General features: G+C 45.3%; 1 protein-coding gene across 2 annotated transcripts in view; it reads left to right on the top strand.

Annotated features, from left to right (window-relative positions):
* The first annotated feature begins 1832 nt into the window (after nt 1-1832).
* PREX2 (phosphatidylinositol-3,4,5-trisphosphate dependent Rac exchange factor 2) overlaps nt 1833-26968 on the top strand; it is a 147326-nt gene continuing 122190 nt past the window's right edge. For both annotated transcript variants that reach the window (XM_056854475.1, XM_056854474.1), the window contains exon 1: nt 1833-1973. In XM_056854475.1, coding sequence (XP_056710453.1) covers nt 1833-1973 — 141 coding nt within the window. The remainder of the gene's footprint in view (nt 1974-26968) is intronic.

The following is a 26968-nucleotide window of genomic DNA, read 5'->3' as shown; positions in this document are numbered from 1 at the left end:
AAACCCCACAGGGTTGCCATAAATCAGCTGTGACTTGACAGCAAAAAATACATGTGTACAAAGAACACTCTACATACTCGTTTCTTCAAGACCTGTGTCCCATCTCTCTGGAATGGTCACCTGATTCCTTCAGAATAAATATTTATTCAGCATCCTAAGTGTAGATCTTTCTATTTTAACATGTGTATTTATATAACATCACCCCCATCCTATTGTGGACTAATTAATCTACTGCCCCTGCTGCCCCAGGATGCCCATTTTCCACGTTCATGAATAAGCAGCTGAAGGTACATAGGTGCCAGATGAAAAAAAAATGTGTTCAAGTGTACATGAGACCTATGCACATGCAACTCTGAACACATTGAGATAAAGTAGGGTTACCAGGTCCCCTCTGGCCACTGGTGCCGGATGGAGGGGGTAGGGTGGCCAGATCCAGGTTGGGAAACTCCTGGAGATTTGGCAGTAGAGCCTGGGGAGGACAGGGACCTCAACGGAGTACAATGCCATTGAGTCCACCCTCCAGTGCATCCATTTTCTTCAGGGAAACTGATTTCTGTAGTCTGGAGATGAACTGTAATTCCAGGGGATCCCCAGGTCCCACCTGGAGGCTGGCATCCCTAAGATCAGGTATACTGGCAGGGCCAACCAATATGATCCCCAGCTCTTCCACCACCACCTGCAGTCAACTGTTCTTCTGCAGAGGGCTCCTGTTGCTGTGGCAGATGTGTATACAGCCTTTCTCGGTTTAAATTCTTGTTTTTGTTAGGGTTTGTCAAACGAGAAACACACCCACCCTTTAGTAAACTGCTAAGAACTGTGTATGCACGGACAATGATGCATACTTGGTAGATACCAACCCGCAAACATCCAATCAATAATTGTTTCTTTAGTAGGGTAGTAAGCAAGGGGAGACTTAGGAGCTTGAGTTCCGCACGAAGGATCCTAAACCCTGCTCGCCCTATTGGCTAAGCAAACGGATCCTACTGGCCCTAAGCCAGCATGTTCCATTGGTCACTGAGAGGATCAGGCGGGGAGTGGCCGCAGGCGGCCAGGGGGGCATATAAGCAGGGCATGTTCAGTGTGTAAGTTAGTTCTGTGCTGAAATCAAATACAGCTGTGTCGTTGAACTCCGTCTCGGATCTCGTGAATCCTTCCCACGCGGACTGAACACTTTTGGTGCATGTGGAAATCTGTGGGTGGAAGGCTGGATCCAAAGAACAATAAACCCTGGGCCAGAATCCCAGCAGCCGAGCTGGTTTGGGACATTTTAAAGCGGCAGCCTCTCCACCGGGAGAGCTCCAATTAGCCCCAAACAAAGTAAAAACGGACAAGCTTGTGTGTGAAACAAGCAGTTGTTGGCACGCCAGAGTTCCCAAGGTTGTGCTTCCTTTGCTTTTTCCTGCGTTTTGGCGCAGGGGAGGGAAAGGGGCCGGAGTCACAGGGACACAATGCTTTTGATTAATGGCCAAGGGCTGCTGCTGCTGGAAGCCTCCGAATCTCTCTCAGTTATACAAAGCGAGCAAGGGCCACTCACTTCCTTCAGGCCGGGTCTCTCTTCCTTACTGGAAAAGGACACCGGGGCGAGGGGGGGGGGGACTCCGTTGCTTTCCTTCTGGCTCCTCGCGCAGTGGAAGCTGAGGGAGTCCGCTTAGCAGAATTGCAGCCGGCCCTACGGCCCTGAGAGGGCTCTTTTGTTGTCCTCTCTGAACTTTTGTGCGTGTGGAGGAAACTCTGAGGCATTCCTCCCCCCCCCCCCGCCTTTCAAACAGGAGAGGAGCCGAGGGCAAGCGAGGGGCTTCTTTTTTTGGGGGGTGGGGGACTGGCCTCGGACCATGACAGAAGAAAGCAAAGGGGAAGGGAAAGGAGAGAGCGGGAAGGACCCGGAGAAGCAGCTGCGCCTGCGGGGGTGCGTTTTGAACGAGCTGCTGAAGACGGAGCGCGACTATGTGGGCACTCTGGAGTTTCTGGTGTCGGTGAGTTACCTCTCTCTCCCCGCCACCATCCATACTTCTGCCTGGCCTCAGATGCCTTTGCTGACTTGGTTGTGCACAAACAGCCGCTCTGCTACCCCCTCCCCAAGTTTGCCAGCAAAGAGGGGGAGGGGGATGCCACGAAGGAACTCACGAAATAGGGACCCGCGTGAGAAAAAGTCCTGCGGCACCTCCGAGGCTGACCGGTTTCTCCACATGCTGCACAGAAGATAAAGCCATCACTTAAACGGCTTTTTAAAATAAATCTCTGCGAAGGTGCTTCCCTGAGAACTTCCCCCAGGCCGGATAATTTCCCTGGGTGTAAAGAAGTGCTGAGTGGGGTTTGCTTTAGGTACTTTTGGACTGAAGAGTGGTTTTTTTGGGGGGGGTGGGATAGTGAAGTTTTAAGTTGCAGCTCCTCAGGCGCCACAGGCTCTGTATTTATAATACTCACTGAAACGCAGGATTCTGGCGGGGGGTTGGTTGCCTGATCTATAGCAGCTGTTCAGTATTCAAGCCACATGTCACATTTGCCCCCTTTCTCTGTTTCCTCCTCTTACATCTTCGGTTCAAAACCCCTCTGTGGGTAATAAGTGGTTTGATAACTGAAGGAACTACCGGTTCCTTATAAAATGATAGCACGCCTGGCCACAAAGCTAATGGGGTGAGTGGAAGCAATGAGTTGTCCTGACTGTGCATTTTTTTTTAAATGTCAGTGTTTCCTAGAATTTAGTGGGGTTAGGTAAGAGAAGCTTTTGTATTTAGATAAAGGAGTCTTCTGAAAGGCATGAACTTCCTGTGCAGGATATAACACAAACATTATTGCATTACCCTCCTGGCCCATTTTTACTTTTATCAGTAGCATCACTTTAAGAAGCATTTGGGATAAACACATCTCAAGTTGTCTGCTTAATTTTGTGGAGTGCCTGCCCTAACTGCCCTCACATTTCCCCTCTTCTCCCCCCCCCATCGCCATCCTGTCTGAGAGGAAAATCTTTCAAACAAGCAAACTTCCTGCTTACTTTTCTGAGATCTGTTGACTTTCTGCTTATTATCATGCAACAAAAAATTCTCAGCTTGGCTTTTGGCAGAAAAACCAATAGCCAAGAAACTAACGTAAAATATAATTCCCAAAGTAGTCTTGTCATCAATTTTATTAAGTTCTGTTATCACCATGAAAAAGCTATAAATGGACCAACATAATTTTTTAAAAAATGATTTAATTTTAATATATTACTTTTCATTCAGCTTTTGCTATGCACATAGTCTGGCTGCAAGTTTTTTCTGCAGCAAATCTGATACACCTGAAAACTTCTAAATTATGACAAAAATTACCTAAAATGTTTTGAAAAGTGATCTTGTTTTAATTATATTTTAAAAGAGCATGAGACTTGAGTAGTTATGAACAGTGATATGTAATGATTCCTAATGCATAATGATGCAAATATTGCTACTTGGCTGTGTTTAATGGAAAACAATCTATGGGATAAAGGAAAACTTAACAAATCAGTCAACACTGAAACATATATTATGCATATTATATAATGTTATATATTGTCTTGAGATGCATGTCAACAAAGGCTCTGGTTAAACTATTGATTTAACTACATGCATGTAAGCATGTTTAGTGTTGAATGTCAGTAAGCTAGGACTGGTTTCAAAACTACTGCCCTCTTAATAAGAGTGGGTGCTGAACAAGTTCTCATTGCTGTTTCCATCACTACTTCTCTCCACTACAGAAGGCTTCCTCCTTCTGGCTGACATGAAAGTCTGTATTGTTTTGGGGAAAAGGTACACCCCTCCATTACTGAAATCAAGTGGTAGAATCATTGCACAACTAAGACCACTGATAGTCTTGACCACTTAATCAAGCTGCTTCTCCCTGCAAATTCAGTCAGTTGAAGCAGGAATTCGTTCTGGAGCTCATATTCCAACTTGTGAGAAGGCAAGTTCTTGAAACAATCTAGTTAGCCTTAAGGTGCTGTTGGTTAGTGATGTAGCCAGTCAGCATCCTAGGAATCAGCCTGATGTACATGAGGCTGCACTCCCGCCAAAGGACCAGGTATGCAGCTTGGGAGTGATACTAGATTCAGCCATGTAGATGGATGTCTGTGGCATGAAGCAACTTTTACCAACCAGTTGGTTTTCCAGCTGTGGCCCTTCCAGGAAACACATGATCTGCCCATGCTTTGATCACATCCAGGTTAGATTACTGTAATGTCCTCTGTGTGTGATTGCCTATGACCGTGGCGAACCTATGGCACGTGTGCCGCAGCCGGCACGTCGAGCCCTCTCTGTGGACACGCGCGGAGCTGTCGCGTCTGCCTAGGGCTGTGCCGTGTTGCCGTGGTGAGGGCGCTGAGGGCGGTGCTCCTTCTCCCCAAGCCCATGCTCCCCAATCCTGCGCTGGCGCCCTCCCTCTCCTTGCACCCGGGGCAAGCGCCCTCCCTCTCCTTGCACCCAGGCGGCCCGCCCCTCTTCAGTTTGGACGGGGAGGCTGTGGCCGAGCACCTTGCCACAACCCCCAATCTCAGCTGAGCTGCGGGGCAGCTCAGCTGTTTGTCAGGGCGCCCCGCCTGTCTTCAGTTGGGACTGGGAGGCTGTGGCTGAGCACCTTGCCATGCCCCCCCTCTCAGCTGAGCTCCGGGGCGCCCTGCCCATCTTCAGAGGGTTCGGTCCTCTCTCTCTCTCTCACACACACTCACTTGCAAGGCTTTTTGGGAATTGTAGTTCACAGGAAAGAGGAGACAAGGCTGCAATGGAACAAAAAGCCCCTGTTCTTTTATGGATCCTTCCTGTTCCTCCTTTCTTATTTCCCTGCTTCCAGGAATTTTCACGTAGAAGTGGGGAATCATTTTTGGTTCTTTGTGGAGGGGAGTGTGCGTGTGCATGCGTGCAGTCAAGTCGCCGCTGACTTAAGGTGACCCCACAGGGTTTTCAAGGCAAGAGACCTTCGGGGGTGGTTTGCCCATTGCCGGCCTCTGTGTGGGCTGAGAGAGTTCCAAGAGAACTGTTCAGTTTGGACGGGGGAGGCTGTGGCCGAGCACCTTGCCACGCTCCCCCTCTCAGCTGAGCTGCGGGGTAGCTCAGCTGTTTGTCTGGGCGCCCCGCCCGTCTTCAGTTTGGACAGGGGAGGCTGTGGCTGAGCACCTTGCCACGCCCCCCTCTCAGATGAGTTGCAAGGCAGCTCAGCTGTTTGTCAGGGCGCCCCGCCCGTCTCCAGAGGGTTCAGTCCTCTCTCTCTCTCTCTCTCTCTCTCTCTCTCTCTCTCTCTCTCTCTCTCTCTCTCTCTCTCTCTCTCTCTCTCTCTCACTCACTTGCAAGGGTTTTTGGGAATTGTAGTTCACAGGAAAGAGGAGACAAGGCTGCAATAGAACAAAAAGCCCCTGTTCTTTTATGGATCCTTCCTGTTCCTCCTTTCTTATTTCCCTGCTTCCAAAAATTTTTTGACGATGTCCTCAAGGATGTCACAGAAATGGTGAATTACATCATGGCTCGTGCTCTGAATTGTCAACAGTTTCAAGCACTTCTTGAGGAGGTTCAGGCACAGTATAATTGTTTACTTATGTACAATAATGTCCGGTGGCTGAGCAGAGGACGAGTCCTGGAGAGAAGAATGCCAAATGCAAACTTTTACCTTTCAATAAAAAAGTTGTTTGTATCATTGAAAGCTCTGTTATTGTGTTTTTCTTTTAACGCAAAATAGGTGAATGTATGAGTTGTTTTTTCTAAACTAAAACCTAAGTATTCAGGTTAAATTGCCGTATTGGCACTTGGCGATAAATAAGTGGGTTTTGGGTTGCAGTTTGGGCACTTGGTCTCTAAAAGGTTCGCCATCACTGGCCTATGATGAGCATTCAGTAACTACAGTTGATTAGAAATACAGCAGCAAGACAGTAACACATCTCATTAGTATTTAAAGAGCTTTGCTGGCTAGAAATTTATTTCCTGACACAAGTAAAAGTACTGATTCATCGCTTTATAGTCCCAGTCTGGGGTCAGGGTATCTGAATGGCTGACTTTGCATTTGAACTTTTGAAAGGCACTGCTCTGTGTGTCCTCACCTTCAGAGGTGAGGTGGGCATCTAACAGAGTCAGCGTGTTCTCTCTTCTGACCGCTAATCTATGGAACTCCTTCCTTGAACCCATTCATGAGGTGCCTAAATGTTTGAGATTTAGCCACAAGGGGGAAATTTTCCCTCAGTGACCTCCCTCTGTGCATATAAGAACATAAGAACGGCCCTGCTGGATCAGACCAAGGCCTATCAAGTCCGGCAGTCTGTTCACACAGTGGCCAACCAGGTGCCTCTAGGAAGCCACAAACAAGACGCGTGCAGCAGCACCATCCTGCCCGTGTTCCATCGCACCCAAAATAATAGGCATGCTCCTCTGATACTAGAGAGAATAGGTATGCAGCGTGACTAGTATCCATTCTAACTAATAGCCATGAATACCCCTTTCCTCCATGAATATGTCCACTCCCCTCTTAAAGCCCTCCAAGCTGGCAGCCATCACCACATCCTGGGGCAGGGAGTTCCACAATTTAACTACCGTATATACTCACGTATAAGCCGAGTTTTTCAGCCCAAAAAAAGGGCTGAAAAAGCCGAACTCGGCTTATACGCGGGTCAATATGGTAGGTGAGGGGAGGGGGGAGGAGGAAGGAGGGAGGAGGGAGGGGGGAACTTACCTCCATCACCGCCGCCGCCGGGCCCAGCCGCCTTCCTCTGGCCGGGAGGGGCCTTCCTGCGCAGGCAGGAGGCCCCCGCCGGCCGCGCCGCCGCTGGCCACGCGCCTGGCTGCCTTCCTCTGGCCGGGAGGGGCCTTGCGGAGGCCCCCGCCGACCGCGCCGCCGCCGGCCGCGTGCCTGGCCGCCTTTCTCTGGCCGGGAGGGGCATGCCTGCGCAGGCAGGAGGCCCCCGCCGGCCGCACCGCCGCCGGCCACGTGCCTGGGCGCCTTCCTCCGGCCGGGAGGGGCCTCCTGCCAGCCCAGGAAGGCCGCACCGCCGCCGCCGCCGATTCGCCGCCTCTTCAGGTAAGTAGGGGGTTCAGGGGCTCTTCCCCCCTCCCCCCCTTGGATGGCACTGGGGTCGGAGTGGGTTGGGGTGGGTTGGGGTGGGTTGGGAGGGCCCGGAGGCCGGCGGGAGGGCGACCTGGGGCAGGAGCCCTGCGCTCTAAAATGGTGGCAGCATTGCCGGTAAAGGGAATTTCTTATTGACCCTCGGCTTATACGCGGGTCAATAAGAAATTCCCTTTTCTGGCCTCAAATTTGGGGGGTCGGCTTATACTCGGGTCGGCTTATACCCGAGTATATACGGTATGCGTTGTGTGAAAAAATACTTCCTTTTATCTTTTTTGAATCTCTCACCCTCCAGCTTTAGCAGATGACCCCATGTTCTAGTATTATGGGAGAGGGAGAAAAACTTCTCCCTGTCCACTCTATCCAAACCATGCATAATTTTATAGACCTCTATCATGTCTCCCCTTAGCCGCCTTCTTTCCAAACTAAACAGCCCTAAGCATCTTAACCGCTCCCCATAGGACAGTTGCTCTAGTCCCCTAATCATTTTGGTTGCTCTTTTCTGCACCTTCTCAAGCTCTGTAATATCCTTTTTTAGGTGTGGTGACCAGAACTGTACACAGTATTCCAAGTGTGATCTCACCATAGATTTGTACAAGGGCAGTATGATATCAGCAGTTTTATTCTCTATTCCTCGTCTAATTATGGCCAGCATGGAATTTGCCTTTTTTACAGCAGCTGCACAGGTTGACATCTTCATTGAGCTATCCACTACCACCCCAAGATCTCTTTCTTGGTCTGTCGCTGCCAGCAAAGATCCCATCAGTGTATATGTGAATGCATCACTTTACACTTACTCACATTGAATCTCATTTGCCATTCTTCCAGTATGCAGAGATCCTTCTGGAGCTCTTCACAGTCCAATTTTGTTTTAACTACCTTAAATAATTTGGTGTCATCTGCAAACTTGGCTACTTCACTGTACAACCCCAACTCTAAGTAATTGATGAACAGGTTGAAAAGCACCGGTCCCAAAACAGATCCCTGAGGCACCCCACTGCTCACATCCTGCCATTGGGAGAACTGACCATTGATTCCTACTCTCTGCTTCCTATTTTTCAGCCAGCTCTCAATCCATAAGAGGACTTGTCCTCTTATCCCATGACTATGAAGTTTGCTTAGCAGTCTTTGGTGGGGGACTTTGTCAAAAGCTTTTTGGAAATCCAAATACACAATATCCATAGGCTCATTCCTGTCTACACGCCTATTGACGCTTTCAAAAAACTCTAATAGGTTAGTTAGACAGGACCTACCCTTACAGAAGCCATGTTGGGTTTTGCCCAGCAAACCTTACCCTTCTATATGCTTGACAATTCTATCGTTAATAATGCTTTCCACCAATTTACCCGGAACAGACGTTAAGCTAACTGGCCTGTAATTTCCTGGGTCCCCCCGGAACCTTTTTTATAAATGGGTGTTACACTGGCCATTCGCCAGTCCTCTGGTACAGAGGCTGATCGAAGGGACATATTACATATCTTTGTTAGAAGTTCAGCAATTTCCCATTTGAGTTCTTTAAGAACTCTAGGATGAATACCGTCTGGTCCCTGTAACTTGTTAGTTTGCAGTTTGTCTAGACGTTCTAGGATTTCCTGCTTTGTTACCACTATTTGCCTCCGTTCCTCATTTTTCCCTCTCCAAAATCTCTGTTCAGGAGAAGGAATCTGCTTTGTATCTTCAACAGTGAAGACAGATGAGAAGAATTCATTTAGTTTTTCAGCAATCACTTTATCCTCCCTTAGAGTTCCTTTACTCCCATTGTCATCCAGTGGTCCAACCGCTTCCCTAGCTAGTTTCCTACTCCTAATATACTTAAAGAATTTCTTATTGTTTGTTTTGATGTGTTTAGCAATATGCCCCTCAGAATTTTTTTTCATCTCTAATTATCTGCTTGCATTTCCTTTGTGCAAGTTTGTGTTTGCTTCTGTTCGCTTCCTTTGGGCAAACCTTCCAGTCTCTGAAGGAAGACTTTTTTTCTCTAATTGCTTCCTTCACCTTACCCGTTAGCCATGGTGGTGACCTCTTGGACTTATTACTACTTTTCCTGACCTGCGGTATACAAGCTAGCTGAGCCTCTAGTAATGTAAACTTGAGTAACCCTCAAGCCTTTTCAAGAGATTTAACTTTCCTAACTGTTCCTTTCAACTTCCTCTTTACCAGTTTTCTCATTTTAGAGAAGTTCCCTCTTTTAAAGTCAAAGGTAATTGTGTGAGATTTCCCAGTCACTTTCCCACTTATATATAAATTAAATTTGATGCCATTGTGTTCACTATTGCCAACTGGCTCAACTACATCCACATCCCGCACTAAGTCACTGGCAGCACCACAGAGTATTAAATCCAGGATTGCCTCCCCTCTGGCTGGGTCTATGACCAACTGTTCAAGGGCACAGTCATTTAGGATGTCTAAAATTTTTATGTCTTTGGCTTGACTGGAGCATACATTTATCCAATCAATATGAGGGAAGTTGAAGTCTCCCATTATTACTACTTCATTACCTTTACGTGCTTCCCTAATTTCATTCTCCATCTCAAGATCACCCTGAGCCATTTGGTCAGGGGGCTGATACAACGTCCCCAGTACTAAATCTCCTTTGGGGCCCGGAATTGTCACCCATAAGGATTCTGTGGACGAGTCTGCCCTTTTTATGGTCTCTAGCTTATTAGACACTATGCCTTCCTTGATATACATAGCAACACCCCCTCCAATATGGCCTTCCCTGTCATTTCTATACAGTTTGTAACCAGGGATGACTGTATTCCACTGGTTCTCTCCCCTCCACTAGGTTTCTGTAATGCTCACTATATCTATGTTTTCTCTTAAAACCATGCACTCTAATTCCCCCATTTTTGCTTGGAGGCTTCTAGCATTAGCATAGAAACACCCCCACACTGTTTCTCTCTTTTGACTTGCCTGGCATGTGCCTGTCCATCATTTTTTCCATTCCCTTTCATGTCTAAGTAATTTCTATGTGGGCAATCTGAAGCAATTTTCCCTTTGTCTGTGTGCACTGAGTTTGCCTGAACCGGATGCTTCTCAGCTCCTGTCGGCTTTTCCTCCAGGTTCAGTTTAAAAGCTGCTCAGCCACCTTTTTTATATTACACGCCAGCAGTCAGGTTCCATCCTGGTTCAAGTGGAGCCCATCCCTTTTGTATAGGCCCGGCTTGTCCCAAAATGTTGCCCAGTTCCTTACAAATCTAAAGCCCTCTTCCCTGCACCACCGTCTCATCCACGCATTGAGACTCACCAACTGTGCCTGCCTAGCTGGTCCTGCATGTGGAACAGGTAGCATTTCTGAGAAAGCTACCTGGGAGGTCCTGGCTTTTAGTCTCCTGCCTAGCAACCTAAATTTGGATTCCAAGACCTCCGGACTACATTTCCCCACGTCGTTGGTGCCAACATGCAGCACAACCACTGGCTCTTCCCCAGCACTATCTACCAGACTACCTATATGACGGGTAAGGTCCGCAACCTTCACACCAGGCAGGCAAGTCACCATGCAGTCCATGCACCCGCCAGAAACCCAGCTATCTACATTCCTAAGGATTGAATCCCCCACTACAAGAAGCCCCCCTCCCCTCTGAGGCATATCCTCGGTACGAGAGGATATCTATTCATCCACCAAGGAAGAGGTCCCTTCTAAGGTACCACATCCCCCTACCTCAGCGAGATGGCCTCCTTCCCCAAGGGCTCCATCATCCGTGACTGGCAGGTTGCCGTCACCTTGGGACTGGGATGTGACTATTTCATCCCTGGAGTCCTTAGTTACCTCTCTCTCTGTCTGCCTCAGCTCATCCAGTTGAGCTACCTTGGCCTCAAGGAAGTGAACTTGCTTCCTGAGAGCCAGGAGCTCCCTGCACCGAGCACACACCCACGACTTCTGTCCAGCAGGCAGATAATTATACATGTGACACTCCATGCAGCACTCTGGATAGACCCCTGACCCCTGCTGGCTTTCCACCTACATAACTGGTATTTTATTAACTAATTAATTAATTATTATATTATTATTTAGTGTTGTAACCCTGCCATTTACTCTCTTGCACTCTTCCTGTACGAAATAAGTATTGAGTGCCAAAGTTCCTTGCCCTGCAGCTATCTGCTGCTAATTCACATAGATAGTCAAGTTGCTCGGTACTCCAACTGGATGGAGAGAATTACTCTGCCAAGATAACAAGATTTTATACTCACCCTACAGATCCCCAGTCACGATACACAGGCTAAGAGCCACAGGGCAAGAGCCCTTGTGCTCTCGCCCTTTGGCTCACGCCTCTGGCGAGCAGGAGCCTTGGAATTTAAATGCTCACAGCCCCCTCCTCTCACACAAAAGCTCCAATCACAACAACCCCACTTAACAAGGTAACAATCAAGCTTTCAGGCAGAAATCAACCTTAATCACCCACTGGCACAACAATCCAACCCTCTCCCAGCAAACCCAGCATTTAATTTAAAAATTAAAATATGTATTTTAATTTTGTTTTACCGTATATACCCGTGTATAAGCCGACCCGCGTATAAGCCAAGGTGCCTAATTTCTCCCCAAAATAGGGAAAAATTAGGCACCCGTGTATAAGCCGAGGGTCGGCTTATAACCCTCCCCCCTGCAGGCTTACCTTTTCCAGGTGTGCAGGCAGGAAGCGGCGGGGCCTCCCCCCGTGGCCTAGGAGGCCCCGCAGGCCGCTCCTAGGCCGCTCCAGGCCCGGCGGAGGCGGCGGGCGCCCCTGGCCGGGGGGAGCCAGGTGTGCCCAGCGGCGGCGCGGCCTTCCCTCGGCCACAGGAGGCCCCTCCAGGGCGCTCCTGGCCGGGGGGAGCCGGGTGCGTTCGGCAGCGGCAGAGGCGCGGCCTTCCCTCGGTCACAGGAGGCCCCTCCAGGGCGCTCCTGGCCGGAGGGAGCCGGGTGTGCCCGGCGGCGGCAGAGGTGCGGCCTTCCCTCGGCCACAGGAGGCCCCTCCAGGGCGCTCCTGGCCGGGGGGAGCCGGGTGCGTTCGGCGGCGGCAGAGGCGCGGCCTTCCCTCGGTCACAGGAGGTCCCTCCAGGGCGCTCCTGGCTGGAGGGAGCCGGGTGTGCCCGGCGGCGGCAGAGGTGCGGCCTTCCCTCTGTCACAGGAGGCCCCTCCAGGGCGCTCCTGGCCGGAGGGAGCCGGGTGCGCCCGGCGGCGGCGGAGGCGCGGCCTTCCCTCGGCCACAGGAGGCCCCTCCAGGGCGCTCCTGGCCGGAGGGAGCTGGGTGTGCCCGGCGGCGATGGCGGCGGCGGCGGTGGTAAGTTCCCCCTCCTCCCTCCCTCCCTCCTCTACCGTATTGACCCGCGTATAAGCCCTTTTTTTGGGCTGAAAAACTCGCCCTATACGCAAGTATATACGGTATTTGGGTTTTCTGATTTTTTTAAATGCTTGCTTTTAACTATTAGCCGCCTTGATGGACCTGATTGAGCAGAAAGGCAGGATATAACTTTTGTAAATAAAATAATCAGTAACAGAAGTGCTGAGGTGAGGGCCAGGACAGTGGCAGCAGCACCCAGTCTGCTCCTGTCCCATCTCAGCTCCCACAAGGTGACAAGGAGGAAAAGGCAGCCGCAGGAGGAGAAGCAGCAGTGTGTCTCTCAGAGCTGAGTAACCACAGCATGCCTCCATCTCTTCCTCTCTCTCCCAGCCTCCTTTGCTGGCCACACCAAAAGGCATTGCCTTGCCATCACTTCAGGAGGAGTTGCCTTCTGATAGGGCTCCCAGTTGCCTGCTAGGGGGCATTTCTACTGACAATGGGACTGCCTTCCTGCTGGAGTAATCAGGAATTTCCCCAGTAGGAAAATGGTGGTTGCTTTTGGAAATTCATGCCTACACAGTAGTTGATGGGTAGATGCTCTAGCTCTAATCGTGATGGTATGATCAAGCGTAGAGATGGAAAGCTAGAGTGTCAGCACCTGTGTGCATTCATCCTGAACAGCTGGCTGTGCATGCCTGCACTGCTTGCCCTAGGCAGGCAGCAGTGGCAAGACTAGCTGCTGCTCACTTCAGCCAGCTTGCCCAGTGAAGATAGCTATCTCTGAGGGCTAGGCTTGTCTTGGTTACATGGCTTATTAAAAGGATAGCATGACAATTGGGCCTTAGAATTCACATATTTTATCAATTTAAAATAACTCTCTTGATTTTGATTTGAAGCTAGGACTGTAATCTTAAGTACACTTACCCAGAAGTAAGTCAAGCAAGAACCTATGAGAGGCCAATGTTACAGAGTTTTTAAAATAGTCTAAGGTTGGTTATGCATGGGTACTTTCGCTCATGTTCGCCCCAGGTCTGCCTCAGTTGTTCCTTGGAGTTATGCATGAGTTTTCCCTCCATTTCCTCACTGCCAGCCCTCACAAATCTCAGGACTTCCTGTCCCTCTGTAAACCCGATTCTTCCATCTCCTCTGAGCTTAGCCTGCTTGAAATCCCCATGCATAAGGCAAAGCGCAGGACACGGAAGCTTGGGTGAGTGATGCTTCTCTCACAGAAAGAACTACAGCCAGTTACCAAGCAGTGTGTCAAGAGGCGGGGATTCAAATGCTTCCTGCTTCCTGGGAGTTCTTTCTGAGCAGAAAAGAGGCATATAGAAACGAGGCTTGGGTTTCTCTCTCCCCCCCCCCCCGTTCCTTTTAGGGAGCTCTGTTTTGCTTTTGTTTTTTAAAATACTTTTTGACTCGGCACTTGGGTTTCTACATGGGGGGGGGACTTTTCTCTCAAAGAAAGCACTACAGTGAATTACAAAATGGCATTTCAAGTGGCGGGGACTGGAAAGCTTCTTGTTTTGAGCTTGGAGACTGCTGGCACATAACTTTGCAAGACGTAAGTGTGGGTCCAGCGAGCAATGAACCTCAGGTAAAACTCCCTTGCATAAGCGACCTAAGACTGGGGAGACCTTGGTTTAAATCTCCGGTTAGCCATTGAGCTCACTTGGGTGACCTTGGGCCAGTTACTCTTAGCCTAATCTATCGATATAGTAGTTGCAAGGATAAAATGGAAAGGAGGGTCCATCTACTCCACCCCAAGCTCCTTAGAGAAAGGAGAGATGAAAACTTGATGATAGAATATTTTGTCCAATTTTATAGAATTTTATTCTAAGTACATAAAGTTATTAAAGGAACAAATAGGTGGGAAATATAGGCTCAAAGAAAATAAATATAAAGTTTTTACCGAAACAATGGTGAGGATCACACCTGTCAATACTGATGGTGCCTGCAGTGGGGTGGGCCTGATAATTGATGCCTGACTGACAAATTCTTTTCCTGCCTTGTTTTCAGGGGTTCCTTGGCAAGAGGCTTGACAAATCAAGATGTATTCACTTTTCCCCAATATACGATCGAGGCCAGCAGTAACTTTTCTGTCAGGATCATGTAGGTTTAAACTTGTCATTGTTTAGAACAAGGTGAAAAACACGGTCTGCTTGCAAGAGGTGTGCAAAGCGTCCCACAAGTGGTTCTTGTAGGTTATCTGGGCTGTGTGACCGTGGTCTTGGTATTTTCTTTCCTGACGTTTCGCCAGCAGCTGTGGCAGGCATCTTCAGAGGAGTATCACTGAAGGACACTGTCCTTCAGAGACACTGTCCTTCAATGTTACTCCTCTGAAGATGCCTGCCACAGCTGCTGGCAAAATGTCAGGAAAGAAAATACCAAGACTACGGTCACACAGCCCGGATAACCTACAAGAACCAATGAACTCTGACCGTGAAAGCCTTTGACAATATTTCGTCCCACAAGTGGTTTAGCAGAGCAGGAAATTAAGGTTTTGATTATGATAGCTGTTTACACTTAAAAGAAAAAATTATTTGTGAACATCATTTGTAAATTATTTGCTTTTTTGATGTGTAGATTATTAAACTTTTCCAGCCATCTGATTTACCATGTTAAGGATTACAGCTATTACTAGTGCAACCTGTTCCTTTCTCAATGTAGGAGTTTTTTTGACACAAAGCAAAAGAGCATGCTGTTGAGTCACAGCATGGCAACCATGAGGTGTTCCACGCAAGAGATGGCTTAGTATTGCCTTCCTCTGAATAGCAACCCATGTCTTTCTTGGTGGTCTCCCATCCATGTTCTAACTGTGGCCAACTGCTGTTTAGCTTCCAAGTTCTGACAAGCTTAGGCTAAGCTGGGCTATTCAGGATGCTTGTCATATATGAAGTGGCTATCAAATCATGCTGGTTTGGGACTGGAAATTGTTCTAAATGCTCAATAGAAATAGGAATTAGCCCTTTATGTTGTCCATTCCTAGTTCCATAATATTTGCAGGTTAAATCTGGCTTCTTGCCAGAGGAACTATGGTCATGAGTCCTAGCTGGGGTTTTTTGGTGCTAAACGTCCGCCTCACCTGTCCTAAATTGATTATGTCCCTTTCCAAATTCTCTGGGGGGTTTTCTTCCTGTGTCCTTTCCCTTCTTTTCTTCAAAAGGATATCTGGCTTCAATCTTGGTTCAGCTCTGACAAAGAAATTTTTGATAACTTGTGCCTTGGGTTGCCTGACAGACCACAGTATGCTGGTTCTTCAAGTAATCATAGTATTTTGGCTACTGTCTTTAATGCTGGCAGATCATGCTGCTTTACTAAGACCATGATTGGCACTAGTCCTTAATATACGAGATGCAATTAAGATTCCTCAAAGCAAACCTTTGTTTACATTGAATAAACACATCAAGTCATGAACACATTCCATCTCCTGGACCTAGTAAACAGGAAATCAAAATGTAATTTCTGGGGCATCTTAGCTGTAACAATTGAAAATGCCTGCCCAGAGAAGCGGTGGGAAGGAAAAGACGCAGGGAGAAGTTGCTGAAGCCGGAGCTTTGCTAGCTTGCTCCCCCCACCAGTGCTTGGCTCAAGTGATGCCTCCCAGATCCTCCATGGCAATTGAGGAGGGGGCAGGAAGGCAGGAAGGACACCACTCAGACCCAAGGTCGGCACACCACCTCACAGGTGCTGCTACTTAAGTTGAGGAGAAGCTTCTGAACAGCGGAACCAGTGAGAAAGAAGATGCAGAGAGCAGTCCCTGAAGATGACAAATGAAATCCTTCCTGCTGATTCACGCAGAGATTATTCAAATGTTTCTTGGCTGCTGTGGTGCAGTCCTCTCTCAGAGCTATATTACTTCAGACTTTATGTGAAGAGTTGCTTGTCAAAACATACTTATGGGACATTTTCGACCATGTAACTCCCGGTATATAAACTGAAGTGGTGCAGCTTCTTGAGAATATTGTATCAGCTAAGTAAAGCTTGCAGAGGCTCCTATCTCCCCAGTAGTGTCTATGAAATGATTACACGAATACCAGAAAGATGGTGTCGTTGCACTTCCTCCATTTATTGGCTTTTCATTAACACAAGGAACTCCTCTCTTTCTGCCTATGCAAAACACATACACATTGCTTCAACTCCGTATATCAAAGTTTCGGAGTCAAAATTAAAGCTATGTTTATGAAATGCATACAGTTACTATACCTGAGATGCCTGTAAGTTTGACATACCCATAGGATTTCCAAGGAAGACTTATAGCATTTTAAGGTTGCATTGGATATATGAATGTTATATAATTCAAAAAGCCAAATACATTACTAGTGAAGTTAATGGCTTGTGTCCTATCCTGTGTGAGTGCAGAAGTGTTTATGTAAGGGAACTTTCCCTATCACCCTTTCTGCTGCACCACATCTATATATTTATTTCACTATTTATTTAATTCACTATTTATTTATTTAATTTGTACCCCACCTTTATCCCCAATGGGAATCCAAAATTGCTTACATGTTCTCCTCACCTCAGTTTTGACTGTACAACAACCCTGTGAGGTATATTAGGTTGAGAGTGTGTGAGTGGCCCAAGGTCACCCAGTTAGCTTCCATGGCATGATTGGGGATTCTAATCTGGGTCTCCCAGATACTAGTCCGACACTCTTAACCGCTATACCACACTGGCTCTGAACCCCAAGAACAACATGGGGGTAAAGTGGGAGCAGAGAAGAATCTACCAACATCACCCTCTCTCTTTTCCTCTGATGTGTCTTCTGTCATGGAAAATATGAGCAGGATTCACACCAACATTTCTATAAGCAACAAATACAAATTATATTAAATTTAAAAAAATAGAATTCCTAAAAACAAAGATCTTCAAGGCACATGTTTATTTAAACTGCCTTTCCATGGACTTACTAGTATTCAAGTTTTAGTACTAGTAGAACCAGTACTTTATTTGGAAAACCAAATTTGTAATTACTGAATTTCAAATATCCCTCCATCCTGAATATAAGATTCCCCCCCCCCTCCATCCTGGGTTGTTTCATTGACCAAACCACCCAAATATCTGCTTGGGACAGCATAACAAGGACACTCCATTGATTAGAGCTACAAGCCCAGGCACATTCAGATTTTAGAGTAGGCAGAGGATCTACCTAGCATTGCCAGCTCAAGGTTGGAAAATGCCTGGAGATTTGGGGATGGAGTTGGGAGGGCAGGGTTTGGGGATGGGAGGAACCTCAGTGGAATATATGCCATAAAATGCACTCTCCAAAGGTGCCATTTTCTCCAGGAGAATAGGGCTGCCATGGCCCCATCCTCTGGTCCTGTTGCCTGCCCCTGACTAGAGCGGTGGCAGGAGAAAAATTTAAAAAAATGCAATCTCATGTAATTACAGGAAAGGGTAGCTCTAGGAATCACTGGAAACTCAATGGTTTAGTTTCCAGGAGTTCCTAGAGCTACTGCCAGTAAGACCTTCCAGTAAGTACATGAGGCTGCATTAAAAATATATATATTCTGCAATGCCGCACCACCATAATCCTCCCACTGGGTTGCTGTTATAATTACGGGAGATCGTCAGTCCTCACCAGCAGGTTGGCATCTCTGTTTATTTATTTTGATTTTTATACCATCCTTAATCCCCTGATACAAGAGCAAGGACTCAGCCAATAATATCAGGCTTCAGCAAAAGCTGAACTCTCTCCAGGAATCTAGACTCTCTCACTTTAAACCTTCCCTTGGCTGCATTGGTTTTTAACTAAGGCTGGGGTAACAACAGTAAAAGAGCTTTCTCTGTTTCCTAATCAAGTGAAAGTTAAGGTGAGATATTGTGGGTTATCAGCATGGCTTTTTCTGCTTTGCCTGCAAAACGTTTTGCTTATTGATGGCTCAGTATGAACTTGTGCTGTTTGAATGTGACCAGCCCCCATGGTGAGAAAAGTTATGAAACAACGTGATTTCACCTACTTACCTTCCTATCTATGTGCAGGCAAGCATTTATCTATCTACCCAAGCAAATGCTAGTAAACGTCCTTGCCTCCCTACCTCCATTTACTTCTTAATTTAGTTCTGCAATTTCCCATGTGTCTGTTTTTCCTTTTCTTTTCCCCAAACAGGCAGCTATACCCCGAGCCTATGCATGTTAAAGGTAAAGATCCCCTGTGCAAGCACCGGATCATTCCTGACCCATGGGGTGATGTCACACCCCGACATTTACTAGGCAGACTTTGTTTATGGGATAGTTTTCCAGTGCCTTCCCCAGTCATCTTCACTTTACCCCCAGCAAGCTGGGTCCTCGGAAAGATGGAAGACTGAGTCAACCTTGAGCCGGCTACCTGAAACCAACTTCCGTTGGTATCGAACTCAGATCGTGAGCAGACCTTGGACTGCAGTACTGCAGCTTACCACTCTGTGCCACGGGGCTCTTGTTATGCATGTTACTTGTAAGTAAATACCACTCCATCCTCAGTGGCTTTCTTGAAGAAGTATACAAAATATTGTAACTTTAATTTTGTGTTACTTTTAATTCTGTGCTTGTTTTCCCCCACCCATATCTTTCACCTCCACCTCAACATGACTTAGTACAACCAACCTCTGTGTTGGGACCTAGAAGTGGGTTGCAAAGTCTATGAAAGTGGGTCACAGGCCAGCCCTCCCTAATGGCTGCCCAGGGTTGCTATGCAGAGACAGGCAATGGCAAACCACCTCGAAACGTCTCTTGCCTTGAAAACGCCATGAGGGGTCACCATTAGTCAGCTGTGATGGCACTTTCCACCTCCGTGATTTTTGTCTCTAGTGTAGAAAAACACAGCGACCTGTGAATGATCCAAGATAGATAAGAAGGGTAAGAGGCTGAATACTCTGAAATTACTTTTTCATTTTGATAGGAGTTATGTCAAGCTGTTGATCAGGTGATTTACAAGTAATACTGGGCTGTGTAGTAAATGAAATGGCTAGCATAAACAATCATTTTTCTTGGCACCATATACAACAAATCGTTACCAGTTTTCTATAAACTGTTGTTTGTTTGTAGTATAGGGATATGTTGCAAATGGAACACATTTTGCATCCTTATTTCTATAACTGTATTATTAGTTAAAGGTTTAATATTATGTAACTCTAGGTATACTGTGATCCAGTGATTTTCAGATTGTAGTGTGCCTTGCCCCGGGTTGAAATACCAGAGTGGAATAGTTCCTAAGAAAGGGAACCCATGTGTCCTCTTCATCATCCATCAGTCATAACCTGAGTAGACTGACAGAATAATCCTAAACAGGGTGCATCCTTCTATGATGATTAAGTTCAGTGGCCTTATTCTGAAGGCTGTAGTTCTATTTAGGATTGCATTCTAGATGTCCCCAGGCAGTGATTCACACTGGATTTGACAGCGGTTTTTTCCCCCTGTGTGCAATTTTCATGTGGGCTTTTTTCATGTGCGTTTTTTTCTGGTTACCATTTGTCAGAGTGGTTGCACAGTTATTTCTCATCACAATGTGATTTGAGCTACTGTTTTTTCTGTTGATAAATTTCCTTGTGTGTCATCTTCAGAGAGTGTCAGAGAGATCCTGTTTTATACTTCTAAGGCCAGTTTTGAGATTAATATTCAAAACTGCCTATCTTTGCATAAAGCATGCACATGATTGCAAACAGAGAACTGTATGATCACCTGTGTAACTGATGGTTTGTGCCAGGTTGGGGGAATCTCCTAGGGTTTGCCAACCTCTTAGTGTCATCTAGAATTCTCCCAGAAACACAACTGCTCTCCAGACTACAGACATTCCCCTAGAGAAAATGGTAGCTTTTGAGGGTGGGCTCTGCAACTTCACGTTCCTGCTGAACTCCCTTCCTACCCCAAACTCCACCTCCAAATCTCCAGGAATTTCCCAACCCAGAGCTGGCAACCCTAGAATCTTCAGAAGTTTAGAAGGAAAGACATGCGTTTTGAAAAACACTGCTAATATAAGCTTCTTTGCCCCTTTGGCAATATAAGCAATTAAGCAAGACCAATGTTCCTATGGGCTTGTGTGCAGATTTCTTAGAGTTATTACTTTTTGTTTTTTAACAGAGATGGAGCATTGAATTTAAAGTAATGCAATGTGTTTCTTGACCTCTCAATACTTTCCCCTTTTTATGCCACCAGAAGACTGGAAGCTAAATTTAGATTTCTTAATGTGTTGGTTTTCTTAGCATCTGTTCCATATCTTAGCACACCAAAGAGTTGGAATTTATTCATAGGCAAAGTATTAATAATCTGCTATAGTAATTTGTGGCTGTATAATGACTCGCAAGCTTCATGGTATTGTAAAATGTTTTAAACAAGGAGGGAAGGACTTCGGATGCCTGTGCTTTTCGATAAGGTTATGTGATTTCCTTTCCTCTTCCTCTGTAGCAGACCAGTTGTAATACTGATACAAAATTTAAAGTCAAAAGGAAGTTGAGATACAATTACCATAGAAAATCAAAATCTCTTCCATTTACTTCAGTTTCTGTCATTTATAACTTGCCTGCTGTATTACAAAGTGAGGGAAAATGTGAATGGTCACTAATTAACTAAGAATTAAATATCAATAGCACCACCTGTGTCCTTTATCAAGGTAGACTGATTTGGTCTCCTGTGCAGAAAAGAAATGTAAATAAACTATTTGCAAGAATATCTTTTGTCCTGGTAGACATAAGGCTGTAGTTCAACCAGGGCATGGAAAATATAAAAATTGGCCAGAATCTTAAGGAGGCTATCTAATGAATTTTTACTTTTGTAATAATCTAGATATTGTGAATCAGTGAATCTACATTTCCTAACCAAAACTGGAATGGGTCCTTTCATCACTCCTCTATAAAGGGAAGTCCAATTAATTTTTAAAAAATAGTCTGACCCTATATTTTTCTGTGCAGATGATCTGGGCTTCATGCAGCAGAAATAGTGTGTTCTCTATATATTATTGTCATATTGGAAGCTGGCCTGCCTATCCACTCTGCCAAGACACTGGTGTTAGAAGAAATTTTTGCAAAGGATAAAATAAATGCTAAAGTATCTTGTGTGTGTGTATGTGTGTGGGGATGACTGGGGTTTCTACCGACCTTTTTAGCCAACACCGTACAGCCTGGCCTACATAGATGATAGATTGTCTTGCCCAGGAAGCCACTGTAATGTTGTTGTTTTTTACAAGAGTCTTTGTGAATCAGTGATATTTTCCCACAGTTCCTAATTCAAGATGGGGGGACCCTTTTCTCCATTACTCGGGAATGACATCGGCACAGGATCTCAGAGCTTGGGAAGTCATTCACATTTATCATAGGATTGCCAGGCTTGGCAACCAGAGGGAGACTGGGTGTGGCAGGGACATGGTGGGGGCAGCAGTCAGCAATGGTGTGATGCAACTTCCAAGAAAAACTGGGAACAGGGATTTCCTGGCAGAGGTAATACCTCCTGTGGGCTGTCAGGTCCTCTGGGAATTCCCAGCAAAGAGAATGCCCCTGCCCCCAGGCTGCCAGGAATTTCCCTGCAGTGGCAATGCCCCCTCCAGGCTTTCAAGCCCTCTGGGATTTCCCAGTAGGGACAGTGCCCTCCCCCGCCCCCGGGTTGCCAGGTAGCATTACAAAACTGCTCAGGCTGTCAGGTTCTCAAGTTCAAACAGTCCTGTTTGTCTTCAAAGTAAAGCAGAGTTGGCAGCCTCTGTGCAAAATTCTCATGCTAATATCATTAAAACAACTTTTGTCTTTTTTTTACAGGAACAATATTCCTTGCATTCAACACATGTCAGGTTGAAGAGGAATTTCCTTAATGATATTAGCATGAGAATTATGATTGAATGTATACTTACCTTGTCAACATATATGACTGTAACATACGCTGAAACACCATTTTTGGAATATTGATGTTGAATCTATGGTATTATTGTATTTTGTAATTTGTTTCCCATTATATTTTGGGTTATTTTCATGAGAGTGATTTTCTGTGTGTTTTTGGGTTTAACTAGTCAGTACACAGAAGTGTCTATTTTGATAGTACCTGGAGGTTGGCAACCCTATTTATCATGCTATTGATATCTTAACTGTAATAAACATTATGATATTTTCAACTAGGGATGACAGCCTCCAGGTAGGACCTGGATATCCCCAGGAATTACAGTTCATGTCCAGAATACAGAGATCAGTTACCCTGGGAAAAAATGGATGGTTTGGAGAGTGGATTCTGTGGCATTGTGTGCCGCTGAGGCACCTGTCCTCCCCATGTTCCATCGCCAAATCTCCAGGAATTTCCTAACCTGGAGCTGGCAACCCTACCCCACCATCCCTGCTGGTGGCCAGGAGGGACATGGGAACCCTATTTTCAACTTGTCCAAGGCATTTTTAAAGAATAGATTTCATATTTAAGACTGTATCTGAATAACATTGTTTTAATTATTGTTTGCAAACTCTGTATTTTAATGTATAGTACATGACATTCTATAAACCAGTAACAACACTGATTTTTCTTCTTGCAGAAAGAAAAGTACATTATATAATTGAGGCTGCTGTTCTTCATTTCTGGCAGAAAGACAATGAGGGCGTGCAAATTCTCCTCCCTGACCCACATACCAGATTTCAAGGCCATGAACCGGCTTGGCCTGGCCATCATAAGACTGCATAATATGCAGAAAAACCTAACATGGAAAAACTTGGTGATGACTGACATAAAGAAAGCTGCATAGCCTGTAAACTGAGGAAATTTGTCATCCATACTGATGCCTGGAATATGGGGTTGTTAAAAGAAGAAGTTCACATGCGCACATTTTTAAAACTCTCTGACCTGGATGGCCCAGGCTAGCCTGATCTCGTCAGATCTCAGAAGCTAAGCAGGGTCAGCCCTGGTTAGTATTTGGATGGGGGACCACCAAGGAATACCAGGGTTGCTGTGCAGAGGAAGGCACTGGCAAACCACCTCTGTTAGTCTCTTGCCATGAAAACCCCCAAAAGGGGTCGCCATAAGTTGGCTGCGACTTGACGGCACTTCACACACACAAAAGAAGAAGTTCACATGCGCACATTTTTAAAACTCTCACTTCATTTCAGCATGGGCCCAAATCATAGATATGGGGTCAAAGACCTAGAAACATCCACTGTTTCAGAATAAACTGACTGATGAAAGTTCTTCCACTGCATATCTTTCTTTTCTGTGGAGAACAGCAATATGGTAAAAATAAGAGAAAGAAAGGAGTTTTCTTGTTTTACAGTGCAATTCTAAGAACTCTGGGAATAGATCTGAGTAGGATTATTAGTAGCCCTGATTAGGATGGCACTGTAAATTGTATTTAATTCTTTTTAAAGGTAATGTAATGTCTCACTGAAAAATGGCCAAGGCAGACCACCTTTTTTGTCTCTCCCCCATGCAAGTGATTGTTTAAAATGTAACACAAATAGGGTTGCCAACCTTCAGGTGCACCTGGAGATCTGCTATTACAGATGATCTCCAAATGACCAAGATCAGTTCCTTTGGAGAAAATGGCTGCTTTGGAGGGTGGATTCTATGGCATTATACCATGCTGAGGTTCCTCCCTTCCCCAAAGCCCACCCTCCCCAGGCTGTACCCCCAAATCTCCCAGAATTTCTCAACCTGGAGTTGGCAACCCTATAGGCTAGTGTTCAGTGGATGATACTGATGGCGTTTGTGAGAATCGTTAAGTCACCCCAGCAGCGAGTGAAAACTGCAGAGACAGTATAAATAAGTGCTCTTTTATTCACAGTGTCAAAGTGCTCCGCAAAGCACCTCCTTCTCTTAACCCACACCAACTATACACTTATAGTACACATATATACACATCTGGCACAGTTTCCCAGCCAATGAACTGTTAGCTGCCTAGTTGCCAGGACTATCTTGCTCAGTCCAGTTTTGGCCAGATTTTCTGCTCATTCATTGAGTGATCATGTGACACTACCCATCACCTGGCTGTCACTCAGATCATTGCAATCTGCTTGCTATGTGCAGTCTTAAATGTCAACAGATACAGTGTATGAGGAGAGATTTTAGGAGAAATTTGAATGTTAGTGGTTTTGTCAAATTTTGTAGTTGATTTTTGTGGTATATATTTTTGGCTTTTTAAACTTCATTATAGTAGGATATTCTCCCAATTAATTTAGGATTACGGCAGGCTAGAAATCTTGAGAGGTTTCTTAAATCAAATTGTTGCATTTAAGTGAAAAGATTTCTAGCTTTTGGATTCAGTCTGTTATGCAGGAATAGGTACTGTTGCATTCTGTTTTCCCATCCCTGTGTATTCTGCCAACTCTGAAAAGGAATCCTATTTACTGCTGCTGCCTAGAGCTCTTAACAATGCATATGTTTGCATCAAGGGCAAACATTTCAATTCCTTCTAGTTTTTGTTCAAAGTAGTAACAATAAGAATATTAGAAAGGGGAATAATTCATGTTTAATTTATTGAACATACTTAAAGGGAGCTCCCATATTCTTAAGAGTGCTCTGTGTGGATAATCATGGGCATTTCCGTTTAATCGTTTCTTCACTGTTTATGTTCTCCTTTCATAAGAATAATGCCTGGAAACTGGTCATTTTAGTGTACTTCAGTGTGTTAATTCTTTTCTACAAACTAAAAGGCTGTCTGAACAGGAAATAGATCTTTTGTCTATTGAACATACAACTGTGACTGTAATCAGATAACCCTAAAACCAAGGGAAGGAATTGTGCCTTTCAGGTACTCTGTTCGAAGCTACTATAAAGGCACTTCACTCAAACAGATAAACAAAGGTTTTTTTTTATTGTTTGTGTTCTGGCAGTTTCTCCTGACAATACAAAAAAAGTTGATCACTATTTCTTGTTAGTCTTTTTAGGCAAGTTATTAATTTACCAATTTAAGTCTGGTATTGTGAGATTTTAAAATACACCTATTAATGTACTAGGTTTTTCAGAAGGGTTTGTTGATGTGGTCCTTACATGATTTTATCAGCCAAGATGGGCATGGATCCCAGGTAGAAGTAGTGGCCTTTACAGATCTGAGGATCCATCACAGAAACTGGTTCAAAATGATCCATAAATAGCCCAGACTGTGTTTTAGGCCTTTCTTCTGGTGTACCTATGTTATAACTATTAAAACTGACATCCAGACCAGAGTGTATTTTCTTGTTTTAAAATGTTTTTATTTTCTAATTTATAATCAAACATACAATACAAACAAAACTACAACACATAATCAATACATAAACACTACAGTCTTGAAATCTACAACATTTAATAACAAACTTTTTCTGAGTGGATATAACCAAATTTTTTCCCATCTTATAATCTTCCCTGCATTGACTGTACTAGCATAGTCACAATAAATATTTACTACTTACTTTAAAACTCTTCACTCACATGATTATATTACCTTATATAATCACAATGATTATACTTCAATTTACTGTCTCATTTATTATCTCTTATTAATTACTTATTAATAATAACTGAATTCTAATACAGACATTTTACTTAGCATATTTAATATAGCCTTGTGACTAAACTTTTTTGTACCAGAGCATATTTTCTATATTTTATAACCAATATATTGGCAACATTATCACTGTTAATTGTCCGTTTCTGTGACTTTAGCGGCTCAATTTTAGACATCAGCAGTTGCTGAGCTACCTTGAACATGAACTAGCTGATGCTTTAATAGTAGAGAAGTAACCTTTCTTTACTGCTGTCACCACCACTTCATATATCTTACAATGAGCTCTATAGCAAGATCTGTCGGATTCAGTAAGAGTTCTCCGCCAGTGCTGTTCTAGACATCTTCCAGTCCTTTTGAGATCACTCAGTTCTGTGGTAAACCAGGGGGATGGGTTTCAACTCACAGGTGGGAGAGGTCAGAGGGGGGGGCAACTTTGTTGATTGCTTCAAGGAGCTTCACATTCCATGTTTCCACTGCGGCTTCAACAGAACACATGTTTGGAATCCTAAAATCCCACAGAACATTTTGGAATCCAGTAGGATTCATGAGTTTTTGTGGGCCTCCTCTCATGTGGGGTATCAGGGCCACATTCATCTTAGTTTTGAATAGGTTGTAGTCAGACCATGGGTCAGGACAAATCTCCAAACCTTCTCTTAAAGGCTCACTGGATTAAGTCCACGTGGGGCTCGGAGGTATCTCTGGGCGAAAACGCATGGTCGCTTTAGCCTTCTTTATTCCCTGTTTCAGCCAGGATTCAGCCAGGATTGCGTTTTTACTGAACGTGCTTTCGATCCTGGCTGAATCCTGGCTGAAACAGGGAATAAAAGAGGCTAAAGCGACCATGCATTTTCGCCCTCTGTGTCTGCCACCACCACAGCTTCCAGGCTCCACCCAGGGCTTGGAGGTGGACACTGCACCCTGGAGTCAGAGTAAGTGGGGGGAGATAGGTTGGGAAAAAGGGGGGGTACAATTTGGATTTGAGTCTAGTAGACTCGATTCCCCCCCAAATCCAGATATTCCTGATATGGGGGTTCAGGAATATCGAACTTTGCCTGAAAATTTCAGGTCCATTAGACTCAAATCTGAATTTTACCAGTTTTATTTTGCACACCCCTAATTACTACGACAGCTTATGTATAGAAACCCCCTACCAGCTGGCACCTTTTTTGTGGTAACATACATATATGATCTCTAAGAAATTCCATGCACTGCTAGAAGTAGTGGACAGTAGTGTTTGGACAGCAGC

Source organism: Euleptes europaea, chromosome 8 (genome assembly GCF_029931775.1).
Source record: "Euleptes europaea isolate rEulEur1 chromosome 8, rEulEur1.hap1, whole genome shotgun sequence".
In the NCBI taxonomy this organism is placed as follows: domain Eukaryota; kingdom Metazoa; phylum Chordata; class Lepidosauria; order Squamata; family Sphaerodactylidae; genus Euleptes; species Euleptes europaea.
This window is presented reverse-complemented; position numbering and strand designations above follow the sequence as displayed.